The 24359-nt window shown below is 42.0% G+C and overlaps 1 protein-coding gene across 1 annotated transcript in view; it reads right to left on the minus strand.

Moving 5' to 3' along the window:
• Nucleotides 1–24359, minus strand: part of LOC124798807 (lachesin-like) — a 195914-nt gene that overhangs the window by 12961 nt on the left and 158594 nt on the right. Inside the window, exons 6-7 of the mRNA XM_047262337.1 lie at nucleotides 17310–17438; nucleotides 13303–13422 (exon numbers count right to left, since the gene is read on the minus strand). Coding sequence (XP_047118293.1) covers nucleotides 13303–13422; nucleotides 17310–17438 — 249 coding nt within the window. The remainder of the gene's footprint in view (nucleotides 1–13302; nucleotides 13423–17309; nucleotides 17439–24359) is intronic.

Consider the following 24359-nt stretch of genomic DNA (forward strand, 5'->3'; position numbering starts at 1 on the left):
AAGACTCTAACAGGATCACACTACTGCCACATTTCAAATTGAGCACTGTTGTAATGTAACAGGTAGAAGCAGACCTTGGATTTGCTGCATTCCGCCGGTGAGAAGAGTACCTTAGAACGGTCTTTCCGCTACCACTAAAAGTAAAACCCTTTGTATCCTGGTGAAAGCCATTTTAACTGTCTTATGGTATCGGCGAGTACCGTCAAAATCTCCCATAAACACATTTCCCTATTAAATAAACGCCCCACTTTTTCCCTGGTGTCTTCATATTGTAGACCCGCTACAACACATAGTTTCAGCTACTTTTGCCACAAAAATAGTTGTCAACTTTGGCTGTATTGCAGTTATTAAGTTAACGTATTTTACATACTTTCATTCACTGATGTCGCACAGGATAATATTTCAGGGAAACTACACATTTTTGCAAAAAGTATTCACTGCACTAACATGTAGAACGAGCAGGCATCTCTTTAAGCAGCGGAAGATATTAGTCGAAATCTGTCAGTTCATTTTTTTCACTTAAATAATTATCATCAACATTCAATTTGAGTTTGAGGGTAACAGAAATATTCACAACTCTAGAAGGAAAATCATCTGCATTACAGTTTAATTAATCCAACTTTGGAGAAGACAGGGATAACATATGTAGCTGCAAAACTCTATGTCGAACTAACTGAAACGTTTGATAGACAGCAGGAGTATTTCAAATGTACAGGTTAAAAGTCATTCTTCTTAAGCACTCCTTCTACACCGTGAAGAAATTTCTGAACAGAAATAATCTACCGATTATTCGAAAAAGAAAACACTAAATTGGTAACATGAAGCTATACAATTATTTTGCTGGTGTTGAAAGATGTACGTTTGTTTGAGTACATCCTTCGTTAGAGTATGTTCTAATAAGTAGATACGGTATTTTACCATTTTTACATGTAGTCTGCATCAAATTGTACTCGGATGAGGGTCTATAGGAAATTTTTGGGTTATGTGTTTTATTGTATCCTAACGTTCCCTTTTTGATCAGCAACCTCTGTTTCATGAACACTCCCTGTCTTGAATGAAATCCATTCTGTTAGTTTCGTTGTGAGCTATCTCCGAGCTTAGAAACGAAGGGCTGAACCTTGTCATGAATGAAATCCATTCTGTTAGTTTCGTTTTGTGCTATCTCCGAGCTTAGAAACGAAGGGCTGAACCTTTGGAACGGACAGAATAATAACAGGGGCTGGGGGGGGGGGGGGGGGGGAGGATAGAAGAGCAAGGAGAGAAATTTTCTCAAAAGACCCCAAATGACTCGGTCTTGGCGATGTTGACGTGGAGCGCGTAGGTGGGAAGATCTTTCCCCTCGAATTCTTGGGTGATTGCTGCCAGTGGTTGCTGGAAGTTCCTGGTAAAAGCTTCGACATTTTGATAGAAAATCTGTCAGTTAAAACGGGTAAACATCGGATCCGTAGGACGTGTTTCTGACGCGAGCCTATTGGACGTCGTGTTGCTCCCAGAAGCTAGGTCTGGGGTTGGCCGGAATGTGCGCCGAAAGGTGAGTCCTCTCAGGGATGTTGAGGAGTGAATTGTGGTCAGTTGAAGACGGGACGAGCTGCAGTCTAGAAGCGTTGTAGGTGCTGTTGGCCGGTGGGGACACGCTGAGCAGCTGCACCGCGAGGCAACGACGGTTAGAGGCAATGCAAATGCTTGCTGGCGTGCTGTTAGGTTACGAACACAGCTTGTTAGTTGTCATAACTCTGTGTACCGCACTCTTTCCGAATATCTGAAATCCTTGCCACATGTGTCGTATGCTAAATTCTTTACACCGCCCTGTTTTTGGTTCACCAGTGTGTTCGTTATCTTGCTTTAGTAATGGGAACGAACGTCAACATCTTCTCTTGTACCCTACAAATCGGTTAGCCAATCTGTAATGAATAATAGAAACTTCCTTTCTAGTTCTCTTCCCTCAACAATTTTTTCTCTGCTGTAGCATGTTGGATCAAGCACAAGCTTATGAAATTCTCTCCATTATTCCGGTAGAGGCACCCCCCTCTCCCTATGCTGATCACTTTGTCTGCCAAGTTTTTGTCAAGTCTTCATTTAGCAAGAGACAGCAGAATTTAAGAACATTGTTTGATACATAGTTCAAATTTCCTTCATGTACAAGTAACTGTAGATAAATTCAATGGTTTGTATAGAGTCTTTTATTTCAAGCATGCCACGTCTTTTATACATGCATTAGGTAATAGATTAAGAAATATATAAGGTACAGCTAAACATTTTATTTGTCTCCATAAGGCTATGCTGTGCCACTTGTGTCCGTTCCGTTAGGTCAAAAAAAATGTTTTACGTGTTTTCAAGGCAAAAAATTCAACCAACTTTAACTAACCAGACTGTGACCATTGCACTTAAGGCGTAGGACACCGCCATCGTTGGTTGTATTAAAAGGATAATAGGAATTAGTGGTCAAGTGTATTAATGCACACATTTTTCCTGTTTTCAACCAAAAGTACGTATTAAGATCACTAGTTTATCATCAGATCACTCCACACTACCAAACATAAAATCAAAGCCGGTACCATATATTGTCTATGAAATGTGTGTTCTACTTGCATGTTTATTCAGTTGCCTCGTTGCAGATCTACGTGAACTCTAATCTGATGAATATTAATGGATAACCGCAACCGTGGTCAGGAACTGTAATCTTCAATCCTTACCTACGTTCCAATTACACATAGGAAGTTTGATGCCGTCCTTGTTTCCCAACTGCTCGCTGTGAAGTATCTTGTTTTTAACAATAGAGTCGTATCTGCCAGGAGAGCACAATCAATTACACTGCCTCGCCCCGAACCAACCTCAACCAACTTTCCGTTCCACATTTGACACACTAAACGTTAAAAGCAAGACGAACTGCGTAGCTATAGCGCACCTTTGAAAAAAGCAAAGAGACCGAATTATGGAACCTCACTGGACTAAAAAAGGAAATGCAGCCCGATTTAGCAGATTCTAAGTACTGAACAAAAAAGTGGATCTCTGAAGTTTGGAAAAACATCACTTCTCCCGTCATATACTACATTACCTAATCTTATTATTGTGCTGAATCAACTATCCCGTCTTTTGCAGAAGCAAAGCAAGACACATACAAACGGACACTGATCTTTAGATAGTAAGTTGCTAAGATTAACAATAAAATTGGAGTGCATAGCAGTCCTTTTCAGGCTTGACGTGAATTCCTCGCTCCTTGTTGAAATTACGTTAAAGCGGAATCCGACTCGCAGCAGCAATCGAAAGGATTAGTGCGCTATGAATCCAATGAATAAATTATATTAAATTAAGTTTTAATAGGATTTATAATCTATTTCACCAAGTATGTAATACCCTTGTAGCTTATTTATTTAAAATTCAAATAAGTGCCTCGGCGAGTCGCACAAGGACCCGGACCGCGTATAATGAAGGCGCCCCCATCTTTGATGTTTCGTTAATTGGAAAACAAGAGACTTTTGAGGGAGGCGCGGCGGCCGCTCCCCATCGAAAAATGCGTCCCGCAGCGGCAATGGCGCATGTAAATACCGCTCCGAGCAACTCCTGTTTAGGCTGCAGCAAATTCACTTTCATTCTTGACACCGTTGGAACAGACTGAGTCGATTTTACTGCGCTAGCTGTGTGTGTTTGTGTGTGTGTGTGTGTGTGTGTGTGTGTGTGGGTGTGTGTGTGTGTGTGTGTGTGTGTGTGTGTGTGTGTGTGTGTGTGTCTGTGTGTGTGTGTGTGTGTGTGTGTGTGTGGTACACTGTAAACCTACTTATGAGACATTTTCTCTCTTATTATTATTAGTTTTATATTCAATTATGATTCTACACTGCAATTCTAGTGGTGTAAATTTTAGTAAAGGATAAAAGATTATTCTTTTAATTACAACTTTGAAGGTTATTTGATTAATTACCTTAATTCCTTAGTGTAGTGAAATTAAGGTTGATGTTGAACGTAATTCTGTTGCTGAAACTATCACTCTGGTGTGTGTGTGTGTGTTTATTTGTGTGTGCGTGTTGTAAGGGATCCGTGATTCCATGAACATAGATATTAGTATCCGACACCCAGGTCGATAGCAGACAGGAGTCGATTGTCGTGCGCTGCAGGAGGCAGTAGGACTAGTGTCGAGTGAGAAGTAGTACCGGAGAGACGGGCAAGAATAGTAAATGGTAAATTCACCGGAGTATGAAAGATGAGCGCGTCGCCCTAATCAAAATGGCTCTGAGCACTATGGGACTCAACTGCTGAGGTTATTAGTCCCCTAGAACGTAGAACTAGTTAAACCTAACTAACCTAAGGACATCACAAACATCCATGCCCAAGGCAGTCGCCCTAATCGTCGTCGGGTTGACCCTCATCGATACCGATTCGCGACTGATACGAAACCAACAATGACAAGTGGCGAAATACGTGTTTGGCGTCAACCGCGTCGGCCAGCAACAACAATGGATTGCAGTGAGGATTGTAGTGAATATTAACCATCATCATTGCGAGTGACCAAGTACTTAAAATCAGCAACCAATAATAGATATAACCGTAATTTGACGTGTAAGGCGAATGTAACAACTGCCTCAGAATTTATGTGTTAGTAGAAAATACATATCGGTTTGTACGTCACAACGTTCATGGCCTTTTATGATAGACAAACTTTCAATCATTAACTATTCCGTCTCATAACAGCCGCACTCGGTTGAAATACCCCCGAAACCATAGCAGAAAAACCGATAGCCTTCATCCATTAAGCACACAGTCATATATTTAACGGTTTAGCTGCTTCGGTAAACCACACAAAACCTAATAAAAGACCAAAACGGGGGTGTTTCAGTGTGTATAAGAAAGAGTGAGGTATAGAGAGAAAGAAATGGTCAGTGCGCATACAACAGCATGCTTTACCTAATACTACTATTTCAAAACTCCGCGCATAAAAACCGGATTCTTCCGAAGCTCATACCTCAGCTTCTGTTGGTGAATACAAAAGTAGCGCCAAGTGTTTTGGATAGAGTTTAGGCTAGGGATCATTTGTATAACAAACACAAGGATGGTCTTAGTGCCTCTGTCATACCGTACAGTGTCAAAGTATAAATTTACATACTTCTCCCTCGTTAGGCAAATGGAGCAAATTGGTTGCTTCATTTTGCATTTGGCGTGGTCCACAGTGGGCCTTAAAGAGCTTATGAAGGCGCCACTACCTCATAGACGGCGCCTTAGATAATCACAAAGGAAGAAATACCTTTTTTTCGTACCAGTGACAGTGAGAACTAGGGGAGACTGCAGGAGAGAGCAGGACTGAACGAAGGAAACTGTAGCTGTGAGACAGAGGTAATGACAGTTGGAGAGCCACAAAGAGATAATGGTGAGCGAGTTACAGTTAGTGGAGCTCATGGGGGTGAGAGGTGAGCTCAATGTTAAAATGAGCACGAATATGGGAAAATATTTGGGAAAATTTTTAAAGGTGCTGAGGAAGATAGAATGAGGCACTTGGTACCTCACTAGTCTTTTAAACAGGAGCATATTCACCTTCTTTGTAGTCCGATAGGGGAATTTTTCTGTTTCTTATCTTGATCCAGTTATCATGTTAGACAATTTTTATTTTATCTTACGTAGACATTATGACATTATTTACAATTCAGAAATATAAAATAAATAACATGAAGCTTCAGCCGGAAATGTGGCACGATGTAACCTCACCCAGTAAAATATTAGTGAATTTTTTAAAAGAGAGCACAGGTCTTCTTGGAGTGCTGTATAGCTCCTCAACTAGCACCAGAATATCGCGTGACTCATCCACAGCAAACGTAAGTCTTGGTGGCAAAGAGGTGCGTATGTGCCGGTTGGTTATATGGAACGGGAGCAGTAAGTTGGGTGTCCCAGGAGATGTGGCGGAATGACAGAAAGAAGCTATCATATCGTGTTTCACGTGCCAGTGTTCCCAGCGTGAGTGAAGTTACGCAATTTTTTGTGTATCGATGACGACTGTCTAGCCTGTCTATAAGGAATGGTACACCACACGCTGGCGTGTAACACAGAGCAGGTTCAAAATGGTTCAAATGGCTCTGAGCACTATGGGACTTAACTTCTAAGGTCATCAGTCCTCTAGGACCTAGAACTACTTAAACCTAACTAACATAAGGACATCACACACATCCGTGCCCGAGGCAGGATTCGAACCTGTGACCGTAACGGTCGCGCGGTTCCAGACTGTAGCGCCTAGAACCGCTCGGCCACCCCGGCCGGCCACAGAGCAGGAACAGGGCTCATAAAGGAATGCTGACTGATAGTAACTGGAGACGAGAGTCAAGTCTTATCAACGAGAATCGTTTCAAGAACGACTGGAGCTTTTTTTTCCTTTTTTTTCCTTTGAAAATTGTAGAACGACAAGAGCTGTTGCTTTCAATCGATTCAGATGCAACTCAGTCCGTTTCATAGCGAGCGTTGTGAAGAAGACGGCATGAAATCAACGTTTGGAGGCGGATATCTCGCAGTAGTCTGTGGCTCGCAGCGGCACTGACTGCTGCACATCTCTTAGGAACCAATCAACACAGAAAATGCACAACAGCTCACTGGAAGCTTAGGGCATGATCCAACGAGCTTCGATTTGGCCTCTTTCCAAATCATGCCAGGTGCCGAGTGCGCCAAAAGACACGTGATGCGTTTACCTCTCAGTATTTGGAGGGTGTAGGCTAGGCCAGAAGGGTTTTTCTAATGTTTTTGCCGTGGTTTTCGTAGCTCTACCTCGACTCACTCACGCAGGACAACGTGAAAATGAGCAAGAATTAAAATTTCAACGCTCTTTGTGACCACTTATTGTTCTCACCTCTGCATCTTCAGGTTGAATCTGATACATGCGTTCATTGTGCATAGCGCACGTATAGTTGGCCAGAGGGTTTAACGTAGGGGTACTGTTGTTGAGTGATCTCTTGGGTCTCGCTGGTTCTTAAAACGGGCGATCGCGAATTTGTAGACGGAGTCGGGAAAGGGAGCTCTTGGACAGCCGGTGTTCACGAGCGACACGGACAGTCCAACGCGAGCTGCCAGCAGAACGGCAGCGTGTGTAAAGGAGCAGGGGGCCTTGGTGGGGAGTCGCGGGCGAGGGGTGCGAACGAGCGGTACCAGTCACTTGGAGCTGGTAGCTGTTGTCGGAACGCCTCGCAGGAGATGTGTGTCGTATGGCGGAACTGGTTGTCGTCTTGGCAGTGTGCACTGTCTGAACGGTATTGTTTGCAGTACAGAGCCGGTGTGGGCGGCTCTGCCGACTACTACCCTTATTTGGTTGGAAAATTGTTCCTGGGTTCTGCCATTCAGCAGTTGCTATTAAAGCTTCCATGTCCACAGTGCACTGTGTTTTCCTACACAACGTCGGTGTAGATGTTATTTGATTTGGCTCGAATGCGCCGGCGTTTTTAGTCCCGTCCAGCATGTCACGTTCTACGAAACTGTCGGCTTGTTAAATAATTGTTCATAAGTGTAATTCCGGGACTAGTGCCTTTGAATTGAGGGGGATCTGGAAGTTAAAGTGTTCGCCCTTCGAGAGTGTCTCAGTGCAACCTTAGTAATGAGAATTTATTTAAGGTCTGAAAGGTTTTTACTAGTCGTTAAAGATGGCCCAAGTGTAACCATTCTATTGTTCAAATAGTGGACATTAATTTAAAGGTTTAGTTCGCTCTTGGTAATTGTCTTAAGCTTTGGAAAAGGTTTATTCATTTTAAAAGCCACCTCACGGTGAAACTTACTATTTTTGTTGACCCAGTTATTACAGTTTAGAGTAACTGAAATTAGCCTGCCCGGTTGGCCGTGCGGTCTAACGGAACGGTTGTCCGGGCGGGAAGGAGTGCCTGGTCCCCGGCACGAATCCGCCCTGCGGATTTGTGTCGAGGTCCGGTGAACCGGTCAGTCTGTGGATGGTTTTCAGGCGGTTTTCCATCTGGCTCGGCGAATGCGGCCTGGTTCCCCTTATTCCGACTCAGTTACACTATGTCGGCGATTGCTGCGCAAACAAGTTCTCCGCGTACGCGCACACCACCATTACTCTACCACGCAAACATTTGCGTTTACACTCGTCTGGTGTGAGACGTTCCCTGGAGGGTCCACCGGGGGCCGAACCGCGCAATAACCCTGGGTTCGGTGTGGGGTGGCGGAGGGGTGAAGTGGACTGCGGTAGTCATCGTGGGGTTGTGGACCACTGCGGCTGCGGCAGGGACGGAACCTCTCCGTCGTTTCTAGGTCTCCGGTTAACATACAATACAATACAATACAACTGAAATTAAAATTTGGAAAAGAATTTTATCCACCCTTTAAAGGAGACTCACTAAGAATTGTGGTCCACTTTTTTAAGCACTGGTTTAAACTAAGGTTTGACGTTATCTTTATGCTCTCTTAGAGGTAGTGTTAAGGTTAAGTATAGGTCTTAATCACGTGTTAACTCGCAGAGTACGATGTACCAAAAATATTTTGATTTTTTTAGATCTCCTCAAACTATTTGTGTAACGTTGCTGAATTCGTTCCGCGTATAGCCCGAGGTCAAGGCAACTAGGGGAAGAATGTTATTAAAATCGAAAGAAAAACTATCAAATTTGTTTTCACATTTATTTTCAGTTATCGAGAAGTTCTCAGTTTTTTGCACTGGCAAACTTTCTGTATTTTTAAACTTATAGTCAAAATTTTCTTTGCTTGAAGTTTCTCCAAACGTTTGTTTTGAGTCTGTTTCACTAATCAAATTGCTGAGATTCTTAAAATCGTGTATTGCTAAACACTTTCAAGTTAAATTTTGCTTTAAGCTAACTCTCTGTGATCGTTTGTTCTTATTCTCTGCTTTACTATTTACACTGGTGAGCCTGCCTGAACAGTTATATTTTGATTATTTGTTTCAAATGAAATCGTTGCCTTAGTTAAAGTCTATCTGTTGTTCTGAATCTCGGTTGTACTCCTCGCATTGGTGAGCTTCCCTATAAACTATAAGTTGCCTAATTGTTCTATGCATGCTACCAGAGTATTGTCTATCGACATATAAAAGAAAAAATATATATTTTTGCTGTATCCTCGACTCGGGTTTGGTCTTTCGCCTTCAGCAGCCCGTGTCCTGGCGTCTAATCATATCAGAGTTACTACTACTACTACTATAGAGTATGTTCTGGCACCTTATCGTATCAGAGCTACTACTACTGCTAGTACAGAGTATGCTGTGTACACTCGTGTCCTCCAGGAGGATGACAGCCGTGTTCGTAGGACGGCACGTATAAGTTCCTGGTATGATGAACACGCACGCACAATAAAGCACCTCAGCTGGTCCACTATATCATCTGAGCTTTTCTGTTCTCTAAGGCAGGTCATTGACAGCGTATAGTGCAGTGACTCCCAGTCTTTCTGAGACTATCACTCATAAGTGCAATCAGATATTGGCAGCACTACCCCTCCCCCTCCTCCCTTTCACCCGCCATCAACAACTTTAGCGCCTAACTGAACTTTAAAATGAAAAAGAATTTTCTTTGAACGCTCTTATTTTTTAAATGATGGAAGAAAAATGATGTTTAGTTTTCGTAGGTGTCTTAAATCTCGAAAAACTGAGTAAATGAGACAACTGGTGTCGCTTAATTCTAACACCACTTTATTTACATTTGTAGAAAGATGAAGTAATTCTCGGTGCATTGCGAGTGTTACCTACAACTCCTCCTCAGAAAAGAAAACTAACTATCTACATTGATGGTAGATACTAATTACAAAACGTGCTTGCTCTGCACCACTCCTCTCCCTAGTGACACTTGCTTCCGTCATATCCTGCAACCCCACTGTAAAATCAACAAAGGGTGTACACAATACCGTTTGCTTCTGTACCACTAAATTCCTGGACGCCTTCCCCTGAAATTGTAGGTACTGGAAGACTTAAGGCTGCCAATGCTTTGTTCTGAACATTGCCGCACAGCAGTCTAGTAGCCATTACGTAATTACTCCTTTGTTGTCATCACAATTATATAGTTTCTTGTAGCGATATGAAGAATGAAGCAGTTTCTGATCCATTGTGGGAAAATGCAGTTTACTGAGATATTTAAGCACACACGTATAAACTCTACTTTCACAGAGGGATGGTACAAAGTATATGTTCTGTAGGTGGACTATGTGAGAAACAAGGAAGGTGTCGTTTATACATACGTTTCCCAAGCTTTGACCTCCTGCACATTGTCTCACGCGTAAATGCTGGTATTTGAAATAAGAAAATGTAATTGTTGGTAACTGATGTAATCAGGATTACAGTTTTACGAAATAGTGATAATACTAACGATGATTTTTTGAAAATAGTTGAGTTTTGAGAGCCACAAACTACTGAATCCTTTTTATACCCATTAAAAAATTTCATTTTACTGGTATAGTATGCTCCATGCGTCGCAGTTCCGCTTCTATTCAAATAATGCAAGGTATAGAGTGCATCTACAGCCGAATGAGGTGTTTAACTTGCAGTATGCAGTCAGAAGTCTCCCCGAGTCTCATATGCCGTTTGCTAACGCGCGCATCTATCTGGGGAGAGAGGTGAAGGGAGGGGATAGTGACAATTCATCCAGAAACAAAATCTTGGGTAGAGTGGCACTTTCAGTTAGCAGTTTTCGGGTCGCCAATCAGAGAACTGTAATCGGTTTTGAACGTCATGTAGCTATCGATGGAACGCATTGAGTAAAGAACTGATTGCATTGGAATGTGGCATTAGCAGTACACCACTCTGTCTGTGCCAACTCGCAAATTGAAGCTGCCTTGTGATGACTTGGGGACAGTGGGTTACCGCTGCTAAAAACATTACTTGTTTTTGTCTCATCAGCTACTGGTTGTTTTCGATGGCGTATTTTAATCTTCGGGCTTACGGATTCATGACTCTGTCCTTTTTTGTGCAATAGTTATGTTATGTTATGACATGGTATGTTAACCGGAGACCTAGAAACGGCGGAGAGGCTCCGTCCCCGCCGCAGCCGCAGTGGTCCACAACCCCACGACGACTACCGCAGTCCACCCCTCTGCCGCCTCACGCCGAACCCAGGGTTACTGTGCATTTCGGCCCCCGGTGGACCCCCCAGGGAACGTCTCACACCAGACGAGTGTAACCCCTATGTTTGCGTGGTAGAGTAATGGTGGTGTATGCGTACATGGAGAATTTGTTTCCGCAGCAATCGTCGACATAGTGTAGCTGAGGCGGAATAAGGGAAACCAGCCCGCATTTGCCGAGGCAGATGGAAAACCGCCTAAAAAGCATCCACAGGCTGGCTGGCTCACCGGACGTCGACTCAAATCCGCCGGGCGGATTCGTGCTGGGGACCGGCGCTCCTTTCCGCCCGGAAAGCCGTGCGTTAGACCGCACGGCCAATCGGGCGGGCCCGTGTGTAATGGTTGCTAAGACATCGTGAGGAATTCGCGGATAACAGCGCCACTACTGTTAAATATTACGCTCGGTTCATCAATTCTTCTGGTCAACTAACATTTTTATAATTTCAAGACTAAATCCGAAAGTGTAGGAAGGCACATCAATAGGTCAGCTGAACCTAATTACTCAACATCGTATCGTTTGCTTATAGCTTCGTTGCTGACACATGTACGGGACATCACGGAGGCATACTTACAGATGCAAGGACGGCTGGTGACACATTCAGAGTTCTAGGCGCGCAGTCCGGAACCGTGCGACTGTTACTGATAACCACAGCAGTTGAGTCCCATAGTGCTCAGAGCCATTTGAACCATTTGAACACATTCAGAGGCTATGCTGTAGAGGCTCGATGACCCGCTTGCATAGCGTAAAGACGTATGAATTATCACACCTAACTTTCTAGCCTCGGTGCTAGCGATGAACTGATTGGTTTCAGACAGTATATCAAGTATTCCATGAAGTTTCGGAATTGCAGACGGAAAACGTCGACTTCTTGGCACGATACTTCGGCTGACAACCATTCCGCCATTTTCAGGTGAGTGTTTTGCTTTGGGGATTGCTAGTTCGCATTTCTTAAAAGAATAAAAATAAAAAAATGGCGCGAAGACGCATACGCGAACACTACCACTAGATTAGCGGCCCCTATCAAGTTACGCGCCCAGTTCGAATATTGCTCCACCTACGCTGCGCAGGGTCATGCGTAACGAGATACTACATGTGTGCTCTCTGTCACAATGCGCACGCGCGGAATTAAAATTCAAATATGAAAATGGATAAAATTAAATGTCACTAGACGTTTCACTGGTCATAAAATATTTTCTTCCTGAAGACATTAAAAAATCATAGATTCCCAAGACACATTCAGTTGAAAGCCTCCACCACGATAAATAAGGTACACCGCTAAACGTATTTCCATCGACTTCTTAATAACTGCATTCCAGTAGGATCTCGTCGAGGCCAAGATTTCATAGCAACAGTAATCTATGGAATGTTCTGTGGAGATAAAATACTAGGCTATGGCTGACTTACTGGGCTGCGAAAGGCGTGTGTGGCGACCATGTTCAACGCGTCCTTCACGTACTGTGTGCGTTGTCTGACCAGTGTAGGCTTTGCCGCACTCGCAAGTGTTCTGTAGATTCCAGCCTGCCGCAGTCTGAGATGGTCCTGTGCCGAACCGAGAGGGACCCACGTCTTTGTATGTGGGCGGAAGATTATTTTGACTCGAATTTTTCTTAAGTTAATCTCCCGACCACCTACAAAGACATAGGTTTAACCTCGAAGATGCTCGCACAATGAAATATTTCTATAAATAGTTTCATTCCCCCGTTTCATCCCGATAGTGGTTAAATTTCCAGAAACAGTGAAACATGACTTTTCTTATTTCCAACTGAGAAGTCAATTTTAAATTTTCGTAGGTTTAACTTCAAAAACGGTTTCACAATAAAACTTTTTCATAAAAAACCTCATTCACCTCTTAGAGTCGGAATTTCCCTTCTTAAACGACGCCTGCAGTGCAAGATCTACACCTTCTCCAAATTTCAAGTTCCTATCCTCAGCTATATGGGCTGCGCGACGATGACTTAGTCAATCAGTACATTACCTTTTATATGCAGAGAAGATGAATATTGCTTCTCGATTTGACCAATACTATCATCTGCAGGAATATGAGACACATTTTTTGAAATATCCTGTTTATGTGAAGCACAAACCTGATGAAAATTGCCTGCAATTGTGGCCTGAAACATCGGTGGCTTTGCCACATAGCGTGCGGAAAAATGTGCAGAAAAAATAGTCTGAAATGGAGGCATACCGCTGAATCGTACGTTTTGATCCCAACTAACAAATGTAATTTCACATGATAATAGGTAACAGTGACAGATGGTGACAGCTGCAGCACTTACCAGTGTCCCTCACCCAGTAGTTGATAGACGTCGGAGAGGCTTCCACGTTGCACTCCAGAGTGACGTCAGTGCCCAGCGGCGCACCAACCAGCTGGTTCGGCACCTGAATCACTGGGTGGACTGAAACACAGGTCAACAGCGTTTCAGGCATTCACTACTAGCGTGTTGGCAACAAGAAATTCAACCATTATTTTATGTTTCAGTATCTACAGACGAAACGGTCCTGAATAGACGTCTCTACTCATTCAACTTGCTCCTGTTGTTCGACATCTAAATAAACGGGTCGTTAAGTAATTTGGGCGAACGAAGGTATTAACTGTACATCTTCATCAACATATCTGCAAACATTGCATGTCGAATTCGAGAATTGCGACACGTTTCGTGGTGGTGTCTTCGTGGGCTATAAAAAGTGCAGGACCATATCCGTGTGTAACACAGTAAGGGAAAGCGAAACAATACTTTTTTGCAGTGTATTTACCGAACTGCCAATAAGAAATTGTAATGTCTTTGCGTATGCGTTATCAGAAGTACGGACATGGAGTGCCGTATAACGAAATTGCAACCGAGTATTTTTAACGTCGAAGCTGACTTAAAAAGAAACCGAAAGCACTCAATCAAGAAAATATAGTGCAAGTGACAACCTGTTTAACAGTGCGGAAACAAGAAACGCATTTTTCAAATTATTCCGTATTGCATCTACAAACAATCCATTTTCAGATCCATTCTGTTCACGAGAATACTAATCAAATTCTATGGTGCGTCCATACATATCAAAGCTTTCTTTACATGTAGAGGCTAGTTAGCTATGAACCGACGAGTTCTCACTGCCCAACTCAACTACTCTGTTAAGATAGTTTAAATGTGTGCCAAATCGTCCTAGTCTTCTCTGTAGTACACGCAGTCTCTGAACCAACGGTTGGGAAATTTATTAAAGCAACTGAGGCACACTTAACAGAAACTGATGTTCATAATTCCCTTTAATTAGTCATGTTCGCAATATACTGAAACGAATTATTTACACAAGAACGATGAAACCAGTAGAAGACGACCTCGTGGGAAATCAGCATAGATTACGGAGGAATGTAGGAACACGTGAGACAAAATTGACCCAACAACTTATCGTAGAATGCAGATGTAAGAAAAGCAAACCTAGATTTATAATTTTTATAGATTCAGAGAAAGCTTCTTGCAGTATTTCACTGGAACTGACTCAACGATATTCTAAAGGTAACAGGGACAAAACACAGAGAACGGAAGGGCATTTACAACGCGTACATACACAAGTCACACAAGTCGAAAGATATGAAAGGGGAAGCAGTGGTTAAGACGAGTGTGGGGATGTCATTCAACATGAAAGGGTGAAAGCAGTAAAATAATCTTAGGACAGATTTGGAGAATGAATAAAAGTTCAGGGACAAAAAATAAAACTTTGAGATTTATCACTGACAATGTAATCCTGTCACAGATGGCGAAGGACTCTGCTGAACAGACGAACATAAACAGAAGTGAAACAAGAGTAAAGGAATGTAGTTGAGTAATTCAGACGTCGCTGAAGAAAGTAGACTGGGAAATTACACACCAAAAGTGGCACATGAGTTTTGCTATCTGGGCACAAGAATAATCGGCGATGGCCGATGTAGGGATGATGTAAACTGGGGACTGCCTTTAGCATGAAAAGTGTTTTGTCAAAAATGAATTTTTTAATATTTAACATCATTTTAAGTGTTACGGAATCGTTTCTCATGGCTATTTCTTGGGGAGGGCGAGGGTAGCTTTGTACTGAAGTAAAAAATGGACGATAAGCAGTTCAGATAAGAAGAGGTAAGAGGCTCTTGAAAAGATTTGCTGCAGAATGATACTGAAGATTGCAGAGGTAGATAGAGTAACTAATGAGATGGAATTGGGTCGAATTATGAAGAAGAAATTTATGACACAAGTTGACTAAAAGAAGGATCGGTTGGTACGTTATATTCCGAGGTACGAAAGACTCACCAGTTTGGGGAAAGATGTGGGGGATAAAAGTCGTAGAATGAGATCAAGGCATGAATACAATAATCATATTCCAATGAATATGGTTTGCAGTAGTAACTTGGAGGTAAAAGTGCAATAAACCAGTCTTCGGTCTGGTGACCGCTACAACAAATCACATTAAAGTATTATGCTGAAACACATTCACTACTTTTTCAATAATGACTTAAGTGCTGTACAAACTGGAAACTTAATCATATCAAAGGAAACGGTCCACCTACATTTTTGTATGAAGTGGATCAAGAGAAGGATAAAGCAGACAAATCGAATATATAATTGGTGTGCAGCAGTTTTGGTGTGTCGTCAAAACCTTTTGTGAAAGTTGAGATTATATGATGAGATTTTACAGCTGACAAAATATTTTTTTTAATTTCATATGTGGCAAACTAGTATTTACAGTTGTGCTTATGTGATATATAGTAAATTATTCATCTCACACTGACGATCACTTACTGTACTCTTTTAATTGTCAAATGGCAAGCAGTTGTCTCGTCTAAATTTTCTTCACGTGCGTTAAAAAGTATCTGGAACGTTCTGGACTGTAGAGGAGATTATCTGAGACCGGTTGCTAGGTACAAGCAATATATTTGAAGTAGCAGAAAAAAAGTATGTCTAATCAAACAATAGTATACTTGATGTGAATCTTCAGGTTTTGGCGGCGCAAAGACTGTTCCATTAAGTTTGGGGTGTGCAGCCGAAACTTAATGGAATAGTATACTTGTAACAATCAGTTCCTGAAGCAACATATTAAGGCACTGTTTTTAAATCCCGAGCATCCTGTCTGAGGTAAACTATATATATATATATATATATATAAACACGTCTACCAAAATTGGTAGACGTGTTTCTACATCTGAATAATGATGTATATTCAAATTTCGCACCAGTCGCATAAGAGTGGCGCTAGTAGCGCCAGTATGAGGATGCAAACGTCGTTAGCTTCAAATACATGCTGCAACAGTCATTAGCGTTAGTTATCATCAGGACTGGACGGGGTAAGTTGATGTTAGTCGACAATGTCTTTAAGAAGACAAAGACGCTGTTATCAACACCTCAGTGACTTCGAACGACGTCGTATGACAATGCTACGGGCAGCTGGATGTTTCTTCTGCAGTACTGCAGAAAGACTTGGCAGGAATGCAGCCACTGTGCATGAATGCTGGTAGAGGTGGTTACGAGAATGTACGGTAGCAAGGAGATCGGGCAATGAACGGCCACGTGGCACTACCGAGAGGGAAGACCATCCTGTTCGTCGTATGTCTCTGCCGCATCCTGCTGCATCTGGAGAAGCAATTTGAGCAGCAGCTGGCGCCACAGTGACACAACGAACTGTTACAAATCGGTTACTTCAAGGGCAGCCAGACAGTCTGTATCCCTAACCGCTATCGTTTGCGACTTCAGTCGTAGCAAGCGGAAGCTCATTGGTGGGCAGGAGAGAGGTTTGTTGTGTTGATTGATAAGAGCTCGTTCGGCCTCGGTGCCAGTAATGGTCGTATGTTGGTTAAAAGGAGGTAAGTTGAAGCCCTGCACACAACAAGTCTGCGTTATAGACCCACTGAACCTAAAGATACCAGGAACACTGTCTTGGTTCTCCCACGCATCCTGACTGCTAAAGAGTACATCAGTCTGGTGATTCCACCTATCGTGCTGCCATTCATGAACGTATTTCCGAAGGGTGTTTTGCCACAGGCACCTACAAAACTATTACCTATACAACACAGTGCATGCCGTTTGCATGCTTGCATTCGACATCAAGGCGTTTACACCGTTTATTACTGTACCTGCATTTCACATTGCAGTGGCTTATCTCACTCTTCCATTAACCTGTGATCTTGCAATGTTAATCACTAAAATACCTAGACAAAAGTATTCCCGAAATTTCATTACTGTACATTAATTATTTTTTGGTGTTGCGAAACCGTTGGTGTATATATGCTACGGATGGTAGGGTGGTACAAGTGATAGACACACATACTCACAGTGCACGTTGACCATGACTCGCTTGCTGACAGACGGGGGTACGCCGTTGGACGCGATGCACAGGTACGCCCCCATCTCTGAGCGGGACACCTTGGTCAACTTCAGCACCTCTCCCTGGTATATGGGCACTGCAACAGGTGGAATTGTCAATAGCAGCGGGAAGCGACCACACCGTAAGAGATTCGCACTGGAAAATAATCACTCAAGCATCGTTCATGTTACACACAGTGCAGCCGAAATACACCGACAAAATCTCGGAAGCTGTTCAAGGACATTTTCTAAGGATATTGGTGTAAGCGACCTATGGCCTAAAGTAACTTGTTACAGGGTAACGGTGCAATTATAATTTATTCGGTTTGTTACTATATTAAATTTTGTACTCGTCTGGACTCACAGCGTCATATAAGGACATTATGTTTTCTATTACAATAGGCCTACTTCGCCCGTGATTACCATCTTCAGGTTATCTGTGGAAAGTACTTAGTTTGGTATAACATTTCAGATTTTTAAATAGCTGATTTAACGTATTATAGAATTATGCTTTGCTACGTACATCAGGTGGTCTTTATATTCATATGACGTCAATGTCTCAGTTGCTATCACTACTGTATAAATTTGTTCCTTTGATGTTGGTGGAGCTACAGCAGGTGTTAAACTTAGCTGGAGGAGTTATTTCTGTAATCATCGAATTACGAAAGTTTATTTCATGAAAACGTTACTTGACAACTGTATTGTTGTATGGTTACAGGCTGTTTGGGTCTATGGTATTCTGTAGGTCATATCCTTTTTTTTTACCAGAAATGTTATATTGCTTATATGATTCGGGTTTACGTCGTTCTACGCTGATACGCGGTTGAATGTACTGTTTTTTTTTTAATTGGTTATTCCAGATAGTGTTATAGTGCACGAGGTTTACAACATTTTCCACGTGTTTTTTATTCTTACATGTCTGCTATGTAAGTGTGTATCAAAAGTGGTGGAAGAAAGTTGATGGGTTATTGTCGCTCTCTCTAATATGTTCTCCGTGTCGAATATCGAAATTCCGTCCACTTTGCCATATATAGAATTTGTCACATATTTAACACTGAATTTTATACATGCCTGTATTTCAATACATGATAGGTTTTGTTCATCTGGAGTGTATTAGTGTTCGAAGATTGTGTTGCGTCTGGAATGAAAATTTTAATATAGTGTGTTTTAGCAATGAGCAAAATTGTATGCCTCTTACATTTTGTTTTAATAATCTAGAATTTTTTTGTTGTATATTGTTTATTACAAGTGTGTAGTTTTCTTAGGACGTTATATAGTTCTTTGCTAAACACCTATGCGAAACTATCTATTTTTTCATTGACTGGACGGACAGGAACTGATATTTCATGAATTTTCGGGTGTTCAAATAATTTAGGTGTTCTAGGATTGATTAACAAACATATTCCATTCGAACTGTTTCTATAACAGTAATATTGGTATCTGTGAACATTTCGGCCTTTGAATTTTGACAGTGACTACTAACAAAATGTGCTTCATGTCACATTTGAAAGCCCACTGCGTTAGTTACTACATAACCGTCGGAAACTTATAGCGTAGTAACAAAGTAATATTTAAAACACTGTACTCCGTATCAGTTGCTTTCAGTTCAATTTCAGGAAATAATCGTCCTTTTTTTCTGTTGCCGTTCTTAATTTACATCTTTCTCACTGCGGTTCCCGGAGAGCCAAAACATCTGAATAATATAGTGAATTTCATCTTGCGTTCTCTAATAACAGATCAACACATTCAGAAAATTATTCACTGTACTGTATAGATATAAATTAACAGTACACATAAGAAACTATCGTGGTAGTAGACTTTAATATGAGCAAAGTTTTCCACATTCAATGCTGAAATAAATTCTCATAACCAGAAAATATGTGGTAGGAAGTGAGAAGATGAAATGTAGTTTCTGACCACTACTATCGTAAAACTTTCTGCACTTTCTTATGGTGTTATAGAATGTGATATCATTGTTACATTTTTCGTATGGGGTCTATCTTCCCGGAGACATTCCTGGTGCTGTTAGCAATGTGTGGACTATGTGATGATACCTGTTATCATTCGATGCCTCCCTCGCATCCCCGCACTCTTATGCGTAAGATCATCCCACAAACACCAATGCTACCGAATGCTTGTACTTGCATATAAAGCTGAGCTATTTTCAGTGTGATATTCATCTAGTTAATGGATTGTGATTTTGTTTGCGCTAGTTGAACTGGTCAGAAAAGAAGCAGCTGTTGTACTTACGACCAGAAATTTTTCAAAATACAGGAATATGACATTATGTTCCCACCAAAGCACATCATCACCGGCCGGCCGGAAACCTAGGGTAGCTCATACTGGTCAGTTTAAGACGTAGGTAGTGTCCTGAAGATGCACATTTTAGTGTGTTATTCTTCAACTTCTCCCAGCATAGCTCATGACGAATTAATTCGCAGATGAACGAGGGCTGTCATTGTCCAACGATCAACATTTTTCGTTAGGTGATCACGTTACTATCAGGAGGTGAGCTAATGTACTGAACGCTTCATGATGGCAATGTGGTCGCTTGCCGAAATATTGTCCACTTTGTGCAGTGACACCCGGCCGTTCACTCCTGAACTATTTTGCTACGAAAATTTTAGTACGGTATTATTCAAAGTTTTCAGTGTTTCTTATATTACATTTAAACAAAGAATATGTAAAGTCAACAGTGATCCACTTTCAAAGTTTAGCGGTTGTTACCTGACTGGCCCTCGGGTTCAGTTACCGACTTTGTCAACTAGTTTACTGAGTTGAGAGGACTTGAACACGAAGCAGTGAATCTAATTAGAAAAAGAAACAGCTCTGATGTTAGATCCGATTTCGGCAACAGGGAGACTGAAGTACAGTTTTAGACATAAAAACTGGCCGCCGGCTGGCCGCCACAGAGAATAAGGCCGAGTCGGTCACTTAAGGTGGCCAATAAAACCGACCGTCTCTGACAACGCAAAGTCCGGCCATCTGCACAATCTGGTAACGCTGTGAGATACAGAAGTGTCAGGAGGAAGTGCTATGTACTTACGAGATATTATGGGGTTGTTTTAGCCCTCTGTAATATAAAACTGAGTAAAGGAATCAGCGATCAACTTGAACGGATGTCCTATGACGTCTGCCCAGACCAAATGCAACGAACATTACAGAACAAAACAAAACAAAAAATAAAAAAGGGGTAATCGTATTGCATTCTAAACTTATAGTCGTGTGTTCGCGTCCAACCGTATCTCTCTCTCTCTCTCTCTCTCTCTCCTCTCTCTCTCTCTCTTTTTTATTTTTTTTTTTACCACATTTCGGCCCTCGTCTAAAGTTACGAATCTGATGTAACATCGAAGATAATACGTTTGACATACTAACCACTAGTAATAACAAAAACAATTCCGCAGGACAGTTCGTGGCTGCGTCGCCATCAGCCAGACGCCACCCGCCGCCTGAAATCCGGCGCTGCCCAGGTGAACGCGGCACAAAGCTGTCAGTGTATGTATCAACTGTCATTTTCGAATTTGAAGTTCTAGTTATCATCTTGCAGCCAAGCATGGGATTTTGCTTACTTTAAAATAATGAACTGGGGTTAATCGTTGTAAAATTTGGTCTCAAGTGGAAAAAGGTGAAACTTCTGCAACACAGTACATACTTTAGGTATAACCGAGGGGTGTGTGCAGAGGAGGCAGCTCGAAAGATTTGAACTGTTTGTGGAGCGTGTGATTTTGGGAAATATACACAACAGACAGATATTCTTGTTTCAACAAAGATATTTCTAGCATGAATGATTTTCCACATTAAGAAAGTTTAGACTGCTGATATAAGTGATGGATTACCGTTTAACCATCATGCGACATTTGCATTCAACAGGCAAGACTCAGAAGTCTGGTGTAGGAGTCCTGCATGTTCTAATTCCAAACAACAAAAACCAACGGAGTGACTGTTCAAAATGGTTCAAATGGCTTTGAGGACTATGGACCTTAACTTCTGAGGTCATCAGTCCCCTAGAATTTAGAACTACTTAAACCTAACTAACCTAAGGACATCACACACATCCATGCCCAAGGCAGGATTCGAACCTGCGACCGTAGCGGTCGTGCGGTTCCAGACCGTAGCGCCTAGAACCGCTCAGCCAACCCTGCCGGCGGAGTGACTATTATTGCAGTTTTGCTTGAACGTCATCAGTTCGCTCATTGAGCAGTACTATTACTAGTGACTAGTTATGATGCCTTTATCGTTAACTTCCAAACAAGAAATGAAAGGTTGAGCCCCCCCCCCCAAACGACGTAAACTAGAGAAAACATTGGTGTGAACATAATATTTTCTATCTGATAGCTCCAAAAGTGTGTTTTGCACTACTCATTCTTCCCCAAGTGTGTGTCCATCACTGCTGGAATTTTTTGCCAACAGTTGAGATACCTTTCGGTCGCAGTGTAAGAATATCGACCGACAAAACTACGTCATGTGTGGTAATGCATGATAACGCACATTTGAGAAACAAAAATATCCAGGAGATTGCCGCACAGGAGATCAGGCTCTTGTACTGATAGGGAAGTCATCTCTCAGTCACTTGTCCCTCTGATCGTATACTCGTAAAATTTTACGCTTCCCGCTGTTGATCGATCAACCGTCAAGGCAATTCATTTCTAGACGATAATGCTCTTTAAAATACACAGGTTTAATAATTTGTTAGAACCAGTGGGTTTCTACTGGCGTAGAATTTGTAAACTACCTTAGCTTTGTCATATTGTTTCAGATATTGTGAAAGGATATACTGTTGCTGATATAACTGCGTTTTCCATTAGTTTATTGAACACAACTGTAATCATCAAAGAGAAATTAAATAGTTACTTTACTAATACAAATTAAATTCAACTTTCTACCGAAACATCACGACGGCCGTCTATTTTAATAAAGTATTAAGTGTCTGTAAGACGACTGTGCCTATTTTAACACAAATTAATGGGACATTACCGACTTTTGACTTAGAAAAGGTCTCTATTTACTTCATGCCCTGTATCATACTCAAGTATTATGAAAATGGGGCGGTTAATAGATAAAATTTTGTATTCACAACAACAAAAAATATGTCGGCTGAAAACAAAACAGGCATTAAGAATTTTGCACGGCCATAAGGTTTTCTCTCTCACATTAAGGGGTACTGAAAGTAGCAAGACGAATTTTCTCGAGCGTTGTCTTACCATTTCCTTATTGAGTTTCTATCTGCCTGCTTGTAGCTCTGCTAAAAAATAATTAAAAATACAGCTTTCAGCGAGTCTCGATAGGCGAACGAAAGCAGCTTGTAACCGGCCGGCCAGCACGTTACCTCGGAGCTAGCGAAAAAGGGTGGCATCTTTGAGTTACTTATCAGCCCAGCAGCCGCTATGACAGATAAATCGCAACATAAAGAGACTATAATAGTTGTGTTTTCCGTGCGGAACGACGCTCGTGGACTCAAAAGCATTAACTGATATCCTTAAATCACATATCAAGAGAAAATCACTCACATTATTCAACTGAAATTACACCATACTATCAAATGAATTTAGCAGGATAGTTCTGTATCATCAAGGAAGTAAGGTGTCGGTCACAGAGAACATATTCTGCGTTGTTGACAAGTTTCAGTCATATTACCAGGAAGGATATCAGCTGATGTGTTCTGTGAGTAACATCGGAGGTGACTATAGTTGCGCCTCAAAGTCGTGGCTGGCAAGAGCTGGAATGTCTTCATTATATTTCACTGAGAAATTAGCATTTCTGTAACTAGGTTTAGAGAATAGAGCGTAATTACTTGTAATACATCGATTCTCTGAGTGCAAATGAAATATCATAAATTAATAACTGCGACGATTTATTTGTGTTTTACTGTCTTAATCGGACCGAAACCTTGAAATCATATTCACCAGACACTATTCACAATTTTGGAGCCTCTCCAGTGGATGAGTTGGCAACGTATCTTTGCTATACAATATTGTTATTGAGATCACTGTCATTGGCACGCCTGCCACAAGAAAGGTATGACCTGGCTTCTTACTGAAGGATATTCTGCCATTGCTCGAAACGTGAAGATTTAAGGTGAATTCGAATATTCCATATGGCGAAAATCTGATGTTTCTATTCATGTTGCTGTAACATTCATAAAACAGTTGCAATAGGCGGCAGGAAAGCGCCTGTGAACAAATAATAATTCAGTCATAATTAAATACATACACAGACAGCGCCGCTCCTCGTTCACCTGGGTGGCGCCCGATTTCAGGCGGTAGGTGGCGCCTGGCTGGTGGAGGGAAGCTGCTGCATCGAGAGGAAATGCTCGCTCGAGCGTAAACTGCACTGATCGCGACGCAACAACGAGCTGTCCTGAGGGATTGTTTCTGAAAGTTTTTGTTATTACTAGTGGGTAGAATGTGAAGCGAATTATCTTCGATGTTCAATGAAACTCATAACTTAAGTCGAGGGCTGAAATGTGCTAAAAGAAAAGAAGAGTGATACGGTTGGACGCGAACGGGCGACTTTAAGATTAGAATGCACGACGATTACCACTAGACCACGGGCTAACACAACCCCAGAATATCTCGTACACAACACTTTCTCCTGACCTTCCGGATCTTACAGCGTTTCCATATTGTTCGCGTTGTAAGTGGCGGTCGATTTTATTGGCCACCTTAAGTGAACGACTCGGACATAGTCTCTGTAGGGGCCGGCCGATGGTCAGTTTTTATGTCTAACAGTGTACATACATCATGTGATCAAATGTATACGGACACCCCCAAAAACCGAGCGAGGTGGCGCAGTGGTTAGCACACTGGGTTCGCATTCGGGAGGACGACGGTTCAATCCCGCGTCCGGCCATCCTGATTTAGGTTTTCCATCGTTTCCCTAAATCGCTCCAGGCAAATGCCAGGGTGATTCCTTTGAAAGGGCACGGCCGACTTCCTTCCCCGTCCTTCCCTAATCCGATGAGACCGATGACCTCGCTGTTTGGTCTCTTCCCCCAAACAACCCAACCAACACCCCCAAAA

Source organism: Schistocerca piceifrons, chromosome 5 (assembly GCF_021461385.2).
Source record: "Schistocerca piceifrons isolate TAMUIC-IGC-003096 chromosome 5, iqSchPice1.1, whole genome shotgun sequence".
Lineage (NCBI taxonomy): Eukaryota > Metazoa > Arthropoda > Insecta > Orthoptera > Acrididae > Schistocerca > Schistocerca piceifrons.